Source organism: Elephantulus edwardii, unplaced genomic scaffold, assembly GCF_000299155.1.
Source record: "Elephantulus edwardii isolate Elephantulus edwardi_28Jun2011 unplaced genomic scaffold, EleEdw1.0 scaffold00001, whole genome shotgun sequence".
NCBI lineage: Eukaryota > Metazoa > Chordata > Mammalia > Macroscelidea > Macroscelididae > Elephantulus > Elephantulus edwardii.
The window spans coordinates 37,600,618-37,615,106 of NW_006399751.1; the positions used below are offsets into that span (position 1 = coordinate 37,600,618).

The 14,489-nt window shown below is 37.9% G+C and overlaps 1 protein-coding gene across 1 annotated transcript in view; it reads left to right on the top strand.

Moving 5' to 3' along the window:
• The window catches only part of LOC102853765 (titin-like), a 294,430-nt gene that overhangs the window by 99,151 nt on the left and 180,790 nt on the right, over positions 1-14,489 (top strand). The window contains exons 89-107 of the mRNA XM_006878955.1: positions 50-331; positions 568-846; positions 1,244-1,525; positions 1,633-1,911; positions 2,399-2,686; positions 2,795-3,073; positions 3,188-3,466; positions 3,559-3,837; positions 4,407-4,694; positions 4,832-5,119; positions 5,784-6,074; positions 8,362-8,649; positions 9,200-9,292; positions 9,406-9,691; positions 10,769-10,952; positions 11,128-11,217; positions 11,323-11,590; positions 11,691-11,951; positions 13,888-14,097. Of these exons, the coding sequence (XP_006879017.1) occupies positions 50-331; positions 568-846; positions 1,244-1,525; positions 1,633-1,911; positions 2,399-2,686; positions 2,795-3,073; positions 3,188-3,466; positions 3,559-3,837; positions 4,407-4,694; positions 4,832-5,119; positions 5,784-6,074; positions 8,362-8,649; positions 9,200-9,292; positions 9,406-9,691; positions 10,769-10,952; positions 11,128-11,217; positions 11,323-11,590; positions 11,691-11,951; positions 13,888-14,097 (4,794 nt within the window). The remainder of the gene's footprint in view (positions 1-49; positions 332-567; positions 847-1,243; positions 1,526-1,632; positions 1,912-2,398; positions 2,687-2,794; positions 3,074-3,187; positions 3,467-3,558; positions 3,838-4,406; positions 4,695-4,831; positions 5,120-5,783; positions 6,075-8,361; positions 8,650-9,199; positions 9,293-9,405; positions 9,692-10,768; positions 10,953-11,127; positions 11,218-11,322; positions 11,591-11,690; positions 11,952-13,887; positions 14,098-14,489) is intronic.

A 14,489-nucleotide genomic window follows, 5' to 3' on the forward strand; every position in this document is an offset into this window, starting at 1 on the left:
ATTTATCTATTCTATCCCTTAACCTGCATTTTTCCTCTTGGTTCCATAGAACCACCCAGGTTCATTAAGAAGCTAGAACCTTCAAGAATTGTGAAACAGGATGACTACACAAGATATGAATGCAAAATAGGTGGGTCTCCAGAAATTAAAGTTTTATGGTACAAGGATGAAATTGAACTTCAAGAAAGTAGTAAGGTCAGAATGTCGTTCACTGACGCGGTGGCGGTGTTGGAAATGCACAATCTCAGTGTTGAAGACAGTGGAGACTACATATGTGAGGCCCGCAATGCGGCAGGCAGCGCGAGCAGCACCACCTCTCTCAAGGTTAAAGGTCAGTCACACATCTTACTCTTCTCTCATATTCTTCACACTAGCCTCCCCTCCAGTGGTCCTCTTCATTTACGATTTTATTTTTTTACTATTGACTCTCCACTGCTGTCTCATAATTGTTAAAGGGCGTGATAAAAGGGAAAGAAAATGTTACTTTCTCCAGTTGATGAAAAACTGAGTCTTAATTATATCTACAGAAGACAACCTAATTTCCCTTTTTTTAACTTGCCATTTTAGAACCACCCATTTTCCACAAGAAACCACACCCTGTGGAAACACTGAAAGGAACTGATGTCCATTTGGAATGTGAGCTCAAGGGCACTCCTCCGTTTCAAGTCTCTTGGCATAAAGACAAGAGAGAACTTAGGAGTGGCAAGAAGTACAAGATAATGTCTGAAAACTTCCTTACGAGCATTCACATCCTGAATGTGGATGCTGCAGACATTGGGGAATACCAGTGTAAAGCCACGAATGATGTGGGCAGTGACACTTGCATTGGCTCTATCACTTTGAAAGGTTAGATTACATTCTCTTTCATCTGCTTATTTCTGTAATTTTAGTAGACCACTTAGTTACCGTTCAGTCCTCTCTAGCTAGCAGTCTTATCTACTTTCTTTCTTTATTATTCTTTAGAATATCCCTATTTTTCTTGAAATTAAAAAAAAACACAACTCTTAGCCAATTTTGCTAATACATTTTATTTGGATTTAGAAAACTAGAATTAGAACAAAACAAAATTTAATTTTTCCACTTAATATAAACCTTAATGTATTACTGAGGCCAACAATACTTCTTTAAGAAGTGGAAATGGCGTACCATCACTAGTTTAATTCATTCTTAGCATTAGTGATTTGAGGGAAATAACTGTTAGTCCTACACATTCAAATACACTGTTGTATCTCTTTTCTCTCAGCACCACCCAGGTTCGTGAAGACACTCAGTGACATTTCGACAATTGCTGGTAAAGAAGTTCAGCTGCAGGCCACCATTGAAGGCGCTGAGCCCATTTCAGTGATGTGGTTCAAGGATAAGGGGGAGATCGTTAGAGAAAGTGACAACATATGGATTTCTTATTCCGAAAACATTGCCACGTTGCAGTTCTCAAGCACAGAGCCAGTGAACGCTGGGAAATACACCTGTCAGATCAAAAACGATGCTGGAATGCAAGAGTGCTCCGCCACACTATCCGTTCTTGGTTAGTACAGTGATGGTTCCAAAAATACAAGATACACATATGCCTGGACTTTCCTTCCTTTTTCTAACTGATGTTAAAATGTGGTTGCTATTCTTGCCTCGTTTCAGAGCCTGCGGCAATTGTAGAAAAGCCAGAATCCATAAAAGTTACTTCAGGAGATACCTGTACCTTGGAGTGTATAGTGACTGGAACACCAGAGCTCAGTACCAAGTGGTTTAAGGATGGAAAAGAGTTGGCAAGTGATAGCAAATACAAAATAAGCTTCTTCAACAGAGTGTCAGAACTTAAGATTATCAATGTGGCCCCTAACGACAGTGGGGTATATAGTTTTGAAGTGCAAAACCCTGTTGGCAAGGACAGCTGCACAGCCTCCGTTCAAGTTTCAGGTTGGTTGCTTGTGTAATTGTTTTATAATTTGTGATTCCTCATTTACCCACATGTGTAAGGATAACTCCATCTTCTACATGGGTCTGACAACCTTTGAAGCAGCAAAGTCAGAGGTAACATGTTTACGGAATTAGAATTCTAAGTTTAAATGTTGTCTCCCTTTGTTTTGGAAAAAAATTCCACAATTCATTGTGATAGGACTCCCACAATGTAGGGTTGTAACAGTCTTCTAGTATCTGTTGTGTGACATTAATTCACCATATACTGATTTATCATCAAGAGAGACAAAAATCCTTAAAAAGTCAACTCGTGCATCTTCCCTACTTTTAAGTTTTCATCTGTACAAAATTACAGGGAATTGTTTTATACCTTTGCATACAAGCCAGAAATATTTATGGATAGTCCATCAAAAAGAAAACTAACTGTCTTTTCAAAACATTGCTTAACTATTGTGTCATGTTTGCTTGTTTTTTTTATCACATTCAGACCGAATCATTCCTCCTTCATTCACAAGAAGATTGAAAGAGACCCAGGGGCTTTCTGGTTCCTCGGTTGCAATGGAATGTAAAGTCTATGGATCGCCTCCCATCTCTGTCTCCTGGTTCCATGACGGAAACGAAATCAGTAGTGGCAGAAAATACCAGACCACCCTGACCGACAACACCTGTGCTCTAACCATAAACATGTTGGAAGATTCAGATGTGGGCAACTACACTTGTGTTGCCTCTAACGTGGCTGGTTCTGATGAATGCAGTGCACCTTTGACTGTGAGAGGTCAGCAAAAAACAGAGAAGTGCATGACATAATTCCTCAAGAATTTTTATTTTTTATTGTTCCAATTCACGAATCCTAAACTTTTCCTTATTGTCCTTTTGTATTTAGAACCACCATCTTTTGTTCAGAAGCCTGATGCCATGGACGTCTTAACTGGGACAAATGTAACTTTCACGAGCATCATCAAAGGAACACCACCTTTCAGTGTCAGCTGGTTCAAGGGCAGCAGTGAGCTTGTACCAGGGGACAGATGCAATGTGTCTTTGCAGGATTCAGTGGCTGAACTGGAGTTGTTTGATGTAGATACATCACAGAGTGGAGAATACACCTGCATAGTTAGTAATGAAGCCGGCAAGATCTCTTGTATAACGCATCTCCACGTAAAAGGTTTGTTTGCTTGCTAGCCAGGGTTTTTGCAATAGACTTGCGTATTCTAACTAAGTATGTCTATAATTGGGTGTTTGTGCATTTGAATTCATACTTTCAATTTGTTTTGATCAGCACCGGCTAAATTTGTCAAGCGGCTCAATGATTACAGCATAGAGAAGGGAAAATCCTTGATTCTGGAAGGCGCATACACCGGAACACCACCGATCACAGTTACCTGGAAGAAAAATGGCAAAAATATAACTCCATCTCAGAGGTGTAATATCACCACAACTGAAAAATCGGCAATCCTGGAAATTCCAAGTAGCACAGTAGAGGATGCAGGACAATACAACTGCTACATTGAAAATGCTTCTGGAAAGGATTCTTGTTCAGCACAAATACTGATACTAGGTTTGTTTTGACTAAACCCTGTTAGCTTTTTATACCAAGTCACCACTCTGGTGCCTCAGTTGCAGTACTGATTCTCTCTTTTGGTGTCACAGAACCACCGTATTTTGTCAAGCAGTTGGAGCCTCTAAAGGTGACTGTTGGAGATTCTGCCTCCTTGCAATGTCAGCTTGCTGGGACCCCGGAAATTGCAGTATCCTGGTATAAGGGAGATACAAAACTGAGACCCACAGCTACATACAAAATGCACTTTAGGAACAATGTGGCTACACTGGTGTTCAACCAGGTTGACAGCAGTGACAGTGGAGAGTATATCTGCAGGGCAGAGAACAGTGTGGGAGAAGTTTCTTCCTCAACCTTCCTTACTGTTCAAGGTGAGTGTCATTTTGAAGTGAATGAATTTGTGTGGGTTGTGAGCTAGATTTAAACCTTAAGATGCTTCTTAGAAATATTAGGAAAATATTCTGGCTAAGATTTTTTGTTATTCTTGGTTTTTTTCTTTTTTATAATCTTTACAGAGGGAGAAATAAGATGCTTAAATCTTCAGTTGGAAGAAGAGCATCATCATTTCTCTTTACAATTAAGTCTTTAAGAAAAATAAATGGCCTTGCCCTATAAAAATCAAACCACATAAATATCTTCTAAGTGACTTTAAAATTTCTAAAGAACAGTTTTAAAAAGTAAAAACAGTTGCACGCCTGAAAACCTAGCTTAAGCCATTCAATTTCTCTGTGGGCTTACAGAGTTTTACTCTGCCTTGGAGTGAAACTTGTGTTTAGCAAATCTATATTCTTTGCTTTGTCTCTGAGTGAATTAAAGAGAAGTTAAAATAGTCTATTAGTTTTTCATAAATTGCATTAGCTGTAGTCTAATAATTGTGAAAGTAATATACAATATTTTTTAAATGCTCAGAGGTATTCATCATTAATCATGTCCTTAACAGAGCAAAAACTCCCACCGTCATTTTCTCGACAATTGAGAGACGTTCAAGAAACAGTTGGATTACCAGTTGTTTTCGAATGTGCCGTGAATGGATCACAGCCGATCTCTGTGTCTTGGTTTAAAGATGGCAAGCCTTTGAAAGATGGCCCCAATGTACAGACATCATTTTTAGACAATGTGGCCACTCTCAATATATTTAAAACTGACCGAAGCCTTGCAGGCCAATATTCTTGCACAGCAACAAATCCTATAGGCTCTGCTTCTTCAAGTGCCAGACTGATTCTCACAGGTTTGTGAATTCTTAAAACTCCTTATTTCTATAATGAAATCTTTTTTATAGTAAAATATTTTGGAGTGTATAATTTTCATAAGCTGGGTGGTTCAGAGTACCAAGCCTGAAAATGTATGTGTCTGCTCCATTCTTAGAGGGCAAGAACCCGCCTTTCTTCGATGTTCCCCTGGCCCCTGCGGATGTTGTCGTGGGAGAAAGTGCTGACTTTGAGTGCCATGTCACTGGAACACAGCCAATCAAGGTCAGCTGGGCCAAAGATAACAAAGAGATTCGAAGTGGCGGAAAGTATCAGATTAGTTATCTGGAGAATAGTGCCCACCTGACAATCCTGAAAGTTGATAAAGGGGATTCTGGACAGTACACCTGCCACGCTGTGAATGAAGTAGGAAAGGACTCCTGCACAGCCCAGCTGAATATAAAAGGTATGGTTCCTGTGGTATGTGGTGCAACAAAGTATAATCATTCCATATCCTATCCTGAGGGCATGAATTTTACTATGACACATAAAATCTTAGGGCAACTTTTTATTTTTTTCAATGACAGAATGAACTATATCTCTACTGAGTTTTGTTGTTTTAATCTGTAATTTAATTTTCTAAAAGTTTATGTATGTAGAACTGGAAAATCATCACTCTTTTCAAATAACTATTTCTGTAAATAGTTGTAAATTATTCTTACTGTTCACCTAAATCAGAGAAGAGTTAAAAAAAGGGTTATCAAAGGTGCTGAAATATTTTGGGGCATTTGTTGTTGTTTTTGCACTGTCAAGTTGGAACTGACCCATTGCTGACCGCCCCCCCCCACACACACACAGTGGGTTTTTAGAGACAATTAATCACACAGGAGGAGACTGCCCATATATCTCCAGCAGAGCAGATGGTGGATTTGAACTGAGAGCCTTTGGGGTGGCAGCACAACTCCTCACTACTTAGTCACTAGACTTCCCTATTTTGAAACATACACTGGTAAAATGTACTGAGCATCAGAAAGATGTTTAACAAAAAGTATTACTCCTTTAAAAAAAAAGCTTCATATTACCAGTGTGTTGGTATATTCCATTTCATGCATGCTCGTTATTTATTACAGAGCGACTAACTCCACCGAGCTTCACTAAAAAACTCTCAGAGACAGTGGAAGAAACTGAAGGGAATTCTTTCAAACTTGAGGGACGTGTTGCTGGTTCCCAGCCTATATCTGTTGCGTGGTACAAAAATAATATGGAGATACAGCCAACTTCTAATTGTGAAATAACATTCAAGAACAACGCATTATTCCTGCAAGTAAAGAAGGCAAGCATGGCTGATGCTGGCTTGTACACCTGCAAAGTGTCAAATGATGCAGGTTCTGCACTGTGTACATCTTCAATTGTCATCAAAGGTTAGTAATCTCAGTGGGCCACCTGTTGTGTGTCTCACTACTCCCTATTAAAGAGCCACCTGCATTTATTATCACATTTAAACTAAGTTGTAACTGTTTTAAATCACAGAATTGCCTTCCCACATACTACACATATTTTTACTGAAAATGCAGTAATTTTCATTGCATGGCCTGGCAAAGTAGTTATCACTTAATAAATGCATTAGATTCTTAACTTCCAAATTTCTCAGTTACATACAAGTCTGCATTTACTTCAAACTGCATGTGTAAGAGATGTGTGTGTGTGTATAAAATAAAGCACACTTATTGTAGAAATATTAAAAATTGTTGATTATTGACTATTGTGATACCTTTATAACATTCCTTTTTCTAAGGATATTTCTCAAGAATGATTTTTAAATACTGTCTAAAATGTGGTTTATAATCAGTGGAATTGTGTGTCAGAGACAAATCCTTTTATCATATTTATTCAATCTGAGCAAATATCAGAGAATATAGACTATAAGAAGAAGAACATGGCAGCAGAAGTGAAGGAAGACCCCCCAACAGCCCATGACAGGTAGTTGACACAACCTTTCTTGCTGTGAGCAAAGAGGGCTTGAAGCAATTATTAACGAAGATTAAAAACTACAATTCTAAGTGTAGATTACATCTCAATATAAAGAAAACAAAAGTCCTCACAACTGGATCAATAGCCAACATTGTGATAAACAGAGAAAAAGCTGGAATTTCCAAGGATCACATTATATTTTAATTCACAATCAATGCCTATAGAAGCAGCATTCAAGAAATCATTGGCCTTCAATATAGATTGAAGCTCAACATCAAGAAAACAAAGATTCTCACCACTGGGCCAGTTGACAACATCATGATAGATGGTGAAGAGATTGAGATTGTTAATAGTATTAGTTTTCTTGGCTTAACAATCAACACTCTTAGTACCAGCAGGCAGGAAATGAAAAGACAAACTACATCGGGTAAGTCTTCTCTCAGAGACCTCCCCAAAGTACTGAAGAGCAAAGATGTCAGTCTGGAGACTGAGGAGCATCTGATCTGGACCATAGTCTTTGCAAATACATGCAATGCATCAGAAAGCTAGATAATGACTAGGGATAATAGACAGTTGATGCCTTTGGACTGTGGTGCTGGAGAAGAGTATTGACTATACCATGGACTGCTAGGAGAACAAACGTGTTTGTCATAGAGAGGGGGAGACCAGCCTGCTTCTTGGAGGCAAGGATTCTGAAGCTTCATCTGACATACTTTGGGCAGGGACGTCATGCTTGGGAGGCTGGAAACATAGCACAAAAGATGAAGACCCTGGATGAGATGGATTGATTCAGTGACAGGTGTGATGGGGTAGGTGTGTTAGAGACAATAAGGTTGGCTTATTATAGATCAGGGTTCAGAACTGTAGTACAGAGGGTCGCTATGAGTTGCAGGCAACTTGATGGCACATAACAACAAAAATTGCATTGGGCAAATTTCATGCAAAACAAAAACTCTTTAAAATGTTAAAAAGCAAAAATGTCACTTTGAGGATTAAGGTATGAATGACCTAAACCATGATATTTTTAGTCATCTTATTTGCATACCAAATTTAGACAACGAATGAGGGAAATTGAAGAGGAATTGATGTCTTGATGTATGGTGTCGGTGAAGAATATTGACCGTACCAATGGTTTCCAGAAAAAGTACACCGAGTGCTCCGCAGAAGCAAGGGTGGTGACAATCTTCTTCCCACTTTCATTGGGCAGGTTATCAGGAGGGCCTAGTTCCTGGAGAAGAACATAATTTTTTATAAAGTAGGTGGTCAGCATAAAAAGAAAACCCTCAATGAGCTGGACTGGCATAGTAGCTGCAAAAGGCCCGGACATAGCAATGACTATAACGATGGTATTAGGGCCAAGAAGTGTTTCATTTCATGGCACTTTACAACATACCAGTTTAAGAGAATCAAGAGTATATTACATGGCATACAAGTTTATAGTAACTGCCAAGGCAATGTTTGCACTACTTAATCAGGACACAGATGCTTGGGAGATTTGGGAACAGGATGACATCTGCTCCTTACTTGGTTTTTAAGCCTCCCCCCCCCACCCTTTTATTTCAACAAATGAAACTGTTGCCTTCAGAGAGAAATAAGCCAGGCACATCATTCTATTCTACTGCAGCAACTTGTGTTACCTATTAGAGGCACATCTGTTTACTCATTGATTGTATGTCGTCTGGAATTTAGTATGTGTTTGCTTTGGTGTTCCTCATTAATATGCTTTTTCAATTGCAGAACCTAAGAAGCCTCCGGTGTTTGATCAGCACCTTAGTCCAGTAACAGCAAGTGAGGGAGAATTTGTGCAGCTGAGCTGCCACGTCCAGGGATCTGAGCCAATTAGGATCCAGTGGTTGAGGGCTGGCAAGGAAGTAAAGCCTTCCGACAAATGCAGCTTCAGTTTTGCTCATGGAACAGCTGTGCTGGAACTCAAGGATGTGGCTAAAGCAGACGCAGGAGATTATGTGTGCAAAGCTTCAAATGTGGCTGGAAGTGACACTTCCAAATCAAAAGTGACCATTAAAGGTACAGGCACCTAAAGGCTCTTTTCAGATTAGCCAACAACTTCTCATGCTTATTTTACTGTAATTTAAGTAAGAATGGAGCTCAAATTTCTAAAGCACAAGTTATTGATAATTTTAAGTTTGTCACCTCCCTATTTTCATGATTAAGCAGTGATTTAATGAGAAAATGCAATACAAATTATTTTAAATTTACCACAAGTTCAAAATTAAGTGTCTGAATCCTGTTTTTGTCACATCTAAGAAGGTATGACTCATAACATTCCAAAATTAATGTAATAATATAAGATTACTTGATAGCATTTCCCTGGAGAAAATATTTACTGAGTCTAGAAATACAAAATTGTATAATGTTATTGTCATTGTTGTCATAGGAATACTATTAATATGATTTCATCTCCACTTACACTACCAATTACTAATATAAATGTCAAGGGAGAGGTTTTATTTTCTGTAATCTACCTTCATTGTGAATCCTAGAATATATTTTAAAGGGAAGTATTTATTGCTATTCCAAGGTAATTGCAATAAGATATAATAAATATCTTTTTCAGACAAACCCGCTGCAGCCCCAGCCGCTAAGAAGGCAGCAGTAGATGGCAAGCTCTTCTTTGTATCAGAACCTCAAAGTATCAGAGTTGTAGAAAGTAAGTGCTTCCTGACAAGCCTATCTCCTATTTTGAACTTTTTCATACTCATTTAGTTTCAGAACTGCTTTTGGAAAACAAACTTTTAATCATTGGTTTTCATTATTTCTTAGAAACCACTGCAACATTTATTGCAAAAGTTGGGGGTGATCCAATCCCAAATGTTAAATGGACAAAGGGGAAGTGGAGACAGCTGAACCAAGGAGGTCGCATTTTTATCCATCAGAAAGGAGATGAAGCCAAACTGGAGATAAAAGACACCACCAAAACAGATTCTGGCTTGTACAGATGTGTCGCGTTTAATAAGCATGGTGAAATTGAAAGTAATGTTAACCTTCAGGTGGATGAAAGGAAGAAACAAGAGAAAATTGAAGGAGATCTTAGAGCAATGCTGAAAAAGTAAGTTTTATCTTTTTAAATGCGTGGTAATATTCCACTAAAAAGTTGGGGGTAATATCTCAAAAGGCATTGGTCTCTTGCAAGAAATTCCTCTCCAAGATCTAAACAAACAGGAAAGTAAAAATATTGGAACAAAAACAGATAAGCAGGTGCACAACGTGTGAGTGGAAAATATTCATTATGATCAGTTTCTGAGTAATCCTAAGAAAGCTTTCGCAATGAAGCTAATTTCTGATTTTGAGCTAAAGGAAACACCCTGTAGAGAAGATTAAGGGTTGTTTGAATCATATACTGCTTCTACAAAGTTTTTATTTCTTTTTATAATTTTTTATTATTTTGTGTGTGTGCGTGTACCGTCACATTGGATCTGACTGGAGATTGTCCCTCCTTCTCCAGTAGAGCATCTGGTGGATTCAAACCATGCACCTCTGGGATGGCAGTGCAGCTTCTTGCCACTAGGCCACCAGAGCTTGCCAACGCTTTCATTTCTATAGCCAACTTTGTGCCATGTCTGGTTTTCAGTATTTTACAAAACTACCAATAATTTCAATATCATTTATATTTCAGTATAATCATTTAATTAATCTGCATTTAATTTTCATGTTCTTCATCTGTTACAAGATACCTTGCATGTGTCCTGTTTTAAATGCTTCCATTATTATTTTTTATTATTTTATTTATTTCTTATTTTATTTTTTTTTTTTATGTTACATGTATAGTTCTTTCACTAGACTCTCTGGCTGAGATGTTTTCGGAAATGGCCTCATTTTCCATTCTTTTTTTTTAATTTTTTTTTTAATTTTTTTTCCATTTTCCATTCTTAAACTCTATAGTCATTCAAGCGTTTCTACTTTGCACCAGTAATCCATTATAAATTCACTGTATCACAAAACCCACAATATTTTTATTGCTTCAAAGTTAACTTACTTAAAAGTAATCTTCCTTGAGTAAGGCACATAGAACTATTTCTTCCTGAGGAAAAAAAAATAAGCAAATACAACCATTTTTAAATGTGATAAAAAAATTCAAAACAAGTAGAAGAAGTCCAGTCATTTATATTCATTTCTTTCCATTCAGGACTCCAGCTTTAAAGAAAGGAGCTGGAGAAGAAGAGGAAATTGATATCCTGGAGCTTCTCAAAAATGTTGATCCTAAAGAATATGAAAAATATGCCCGCATGTATGGAATAACTGACTTCCGAGGTCTTCTTCAAGCGTTTGAACTACTAAAGCAGAGTCAAGAAGAAGAAACTCATAGATTGGTATGATCTGCAAATTTTTATTTCAAATATCAGCCTCAAGCAGGCCTGAGTTGCCAGGCCCCCTTCAGTTGTATTGGATCACTCTATATAACTTAAGCAGCATCAAGAATAATAATTTAACATAATCATGCATCCTCTACTTTAAAAAAATATTTAATGCCTTTTTTCTCCCCAGGAAATTGAGGAAAGAGAAAAGTCAGAGAAGGAAGAAAAGGAATTTGAGGAACTTGTATCATTTATTCAGCAAAGGCTCTCACAGACAGAGGTGAATTCATTATGAAGATCATAACACTTTATGAACAAGTTATTATTGAAGCTGTAAGAGGCATAATGAGTGGCTCACTTGGTTTGTATTTCTTTATTCTTCTAGCCTGTCACTCTGATCAAGGATATTGAAAACCAGACAGTTCTGAAAGATAATGATGCTGTCTTTGAAATTGACATCAAGATTAATTATCCAGAAATCAAGCTCTCCTGGTACAAAGGGACTGTAAAACTGGAACCCAGTGACAAATTTGAAATACGAATCGATGGTGACCGACATACACTCAGAGTCAAAAACTGTCAGCTGAAAGATCAGGGCAATTATAGATTGGTTTGCGGACCACACATTGCTAGTGCTAAACTAACTGTAATAGGTAAGTAAAAAGGGTATTTAAAGATCCAGCAAAACTGATGTCCTGGTGAATTCAACTGCATGTGATATTGAGCAAAATATGTGTTGTTTTATATGAGCAGAGCCTGCCTGGGAACAACGTCTTCAGGATGTTACTTTAAAAGAAGGCCAAACTTGCACCATGACTTGCCAGTTTTCTGTGCCAAATGTCAAATCTGAATGGTTCCGAAATGGTCGGATCCTTCAACCTCAAGGAAGACATAAAACAGAAGTGGAGCACAAAGTTCACAAGCTGACCATTGCGGATGTTCGAGCAGAAGACCAGGGTCAATACACCTGCAAATATGAAGACCTGGAAACTTCAGCTGAGCTCAGAATCGAAGGTGGGTGAGAAGCTACAGAGGAAGTCAGGATATACAGCCAGGTCCATGGCAGGTGGCTCACAGGCAGGCTGGACATATCCCAGTCTGTTCACATTTTCTCATTCCCCAACTCACACGCTTGTAGCATTCACATTCATGAAATCCCACATTTATAAGGCTTTAAAGAAGAAACTTCAATATGTGTAAATTATTTTACATTGATAATGTAGATCAGAAGATCATTGATATCTAGATTAAGACATAACTTTCTAAGAGTCATTTGTCCTCAAAGTCTAAATTCCGTATTTCTCACATCTATGAGTTAAATTATTCCTCAAAAGACGTTTTAGAGTGTGCCAGATTGTATGGTGCTAAACCAAAGGATTTTGGGTAGGATTTACTTTATTTATAGGCTTAATCAGATTTCATCTATTTGGGATTTTACAGATAAAATTAAAGACATATATTATCCTTGGAAATAATTATTTCATTTGAGTATCATACTCCAATCTTCTGAATCTTTAAGATAAAGTGAAATCTGATAATTTAGATGCAATAATCTTAATCTCCTAATTATTTGAGAGTATGCATTTTCTGAAGCCCTTCTTGGACAGTGTTAAACAAAATGATAACATAATTATAGCATCTACTTTTCAGGTATCCGTGCCTGTTTTAAGCTGTTGAGTCACAAATGTGAATTCTTGTTTATACAGTATTTCAACTTCTCAGTGTTACTTTACAGTGAATAGAAATGTCGCTTATATTTTAAGACTCAGAAATTGTAAAATGTCCTTCAAATTAAAAGGTCCAGATGAAATTGTTTATAATTTTAAAATAACCTCTTCTTTTTCCATAATTCCTAAAATCCAAGATCTAGCAGGCATGGCTCATTTCATTCCAGGCATAGATAATTTTGCCAGAGGAGCCTCTTCTCTAGTCACACCCCACCCCCGAAATACTCCTTCCCTCTCTGCTGGCTCATTACTTCTTGAGTGTCTTCATGCGCCTAGAAAGTCCATTCAGAACGCTTCTCAAGAATTCCTTGACATTTAGAAAAACAGATTCGCTATGAGTTTGAAATTAATTAACAGTGAAAGTTACCCATACTGGCTAATAAAGTGTTTCAGATCTTGAATAGGCAAATTTATTTCACTAAGACAAGAAAGAATTTGGGGGATTACAAGAAAGAATTTTGGGAACAAATTGAAGAATAAAATTAAATTTACGTTCTCTTTATTATGAATCCCCTATTTCACTATCACTTAAAAAATTTAATATGACCTTTTTGTGCAAAGCATCTTTTCATATTACACTTATCTAAATATCTTAAGAACCCTCAGGGGTTCCTTTAAGTTTTTCCTATATTGATCTGCAGAAATATAGGGTGGTGTTTGTTGTAGTTAGCTGCCATCAACTCAAGTATGAACATAGTGACCCCATGAACAAAAGATCTGAACCTAGTCCTGTCCTGCGCCATCATCACACTTCCTGACACACACGAGCCCACTGCAGCAGTCATTGTGTCAATCCACCTGGCTGAAGGCCTTCCTCTCCTACGCTGACCCTCCACCCTTCCCAACATCATGTCCTCCTCCTAGGAATAGTACCTCCTAGCAATATGTCCAAAGTATATTAGATGAAGCCTCATCATTCTTGCCTCCCAAGAGCACTCTGGCTACACCCTCTCCAAAACACATCTATTTCTTTTCTTGGCCGTCCATGGAATGTTCAGTGCTTTTCTCCAACACCACAGCTCAAAGGCATCAATTCTTTTTCTGACATCCTTATTCACACTGGGATAAATTTTGTTACTGAGACAATGAAGAGCATTTTCTTTTTGACATCTATTTGTTTACTTTTTGTATGTTAATCAGTTGAATTTTATATAGAGAGGAAAACACTATAACAAAAATTTCCCTTTACACATTCTAACTTTGAATACTTTGAATTTAAACAGCTGAGCCAATTCAGTTTACCAAGCGCATACAGAACATTGTGGTGAGTGAGCATCAGTCGGCCACCTTTGAATGTGAAGTGTCCTTTGATGACGCCATCGTAACCTGGTACAAAGGACCAACAGAACTGATTGAGAGCCAGAAGTACAACTTCAGGAATGACGGTCGCTGTCATTATATGACCATCCACAATGTGACCCCAGATGATGAAGGTAAGTTGGTGGCTTCTGAGCTGCCAAATAAAAATTTGACTTAACCTCTATGAAAATATATTTGTATTGTTTTCTGTATTTTTACCCTTCCACTCTGTAATTCCATATATAATACTTTTTCAGAAAAGAGAAATATAAACAAATATATTGTTGTTGTTTGTTAAGTGCCATCGAGTTGCAGGCGTCTCATAGTGACCCTATGAAGGAGAGTCCTCAATGCTTGGGTGCCTTTCATCCTCTCTCCAGGTTCATAGGGCTTCTGGAGGCAAGCTATTATGGAAGTGGATGCCACTCCTCCTTCCACACTTGTTTAATTGGGGAGCTCCACCTCACTCTCAGTCCACATTGGGTAGCCTACCATTAACTCATTTGACACATCCGTGTCACAATGT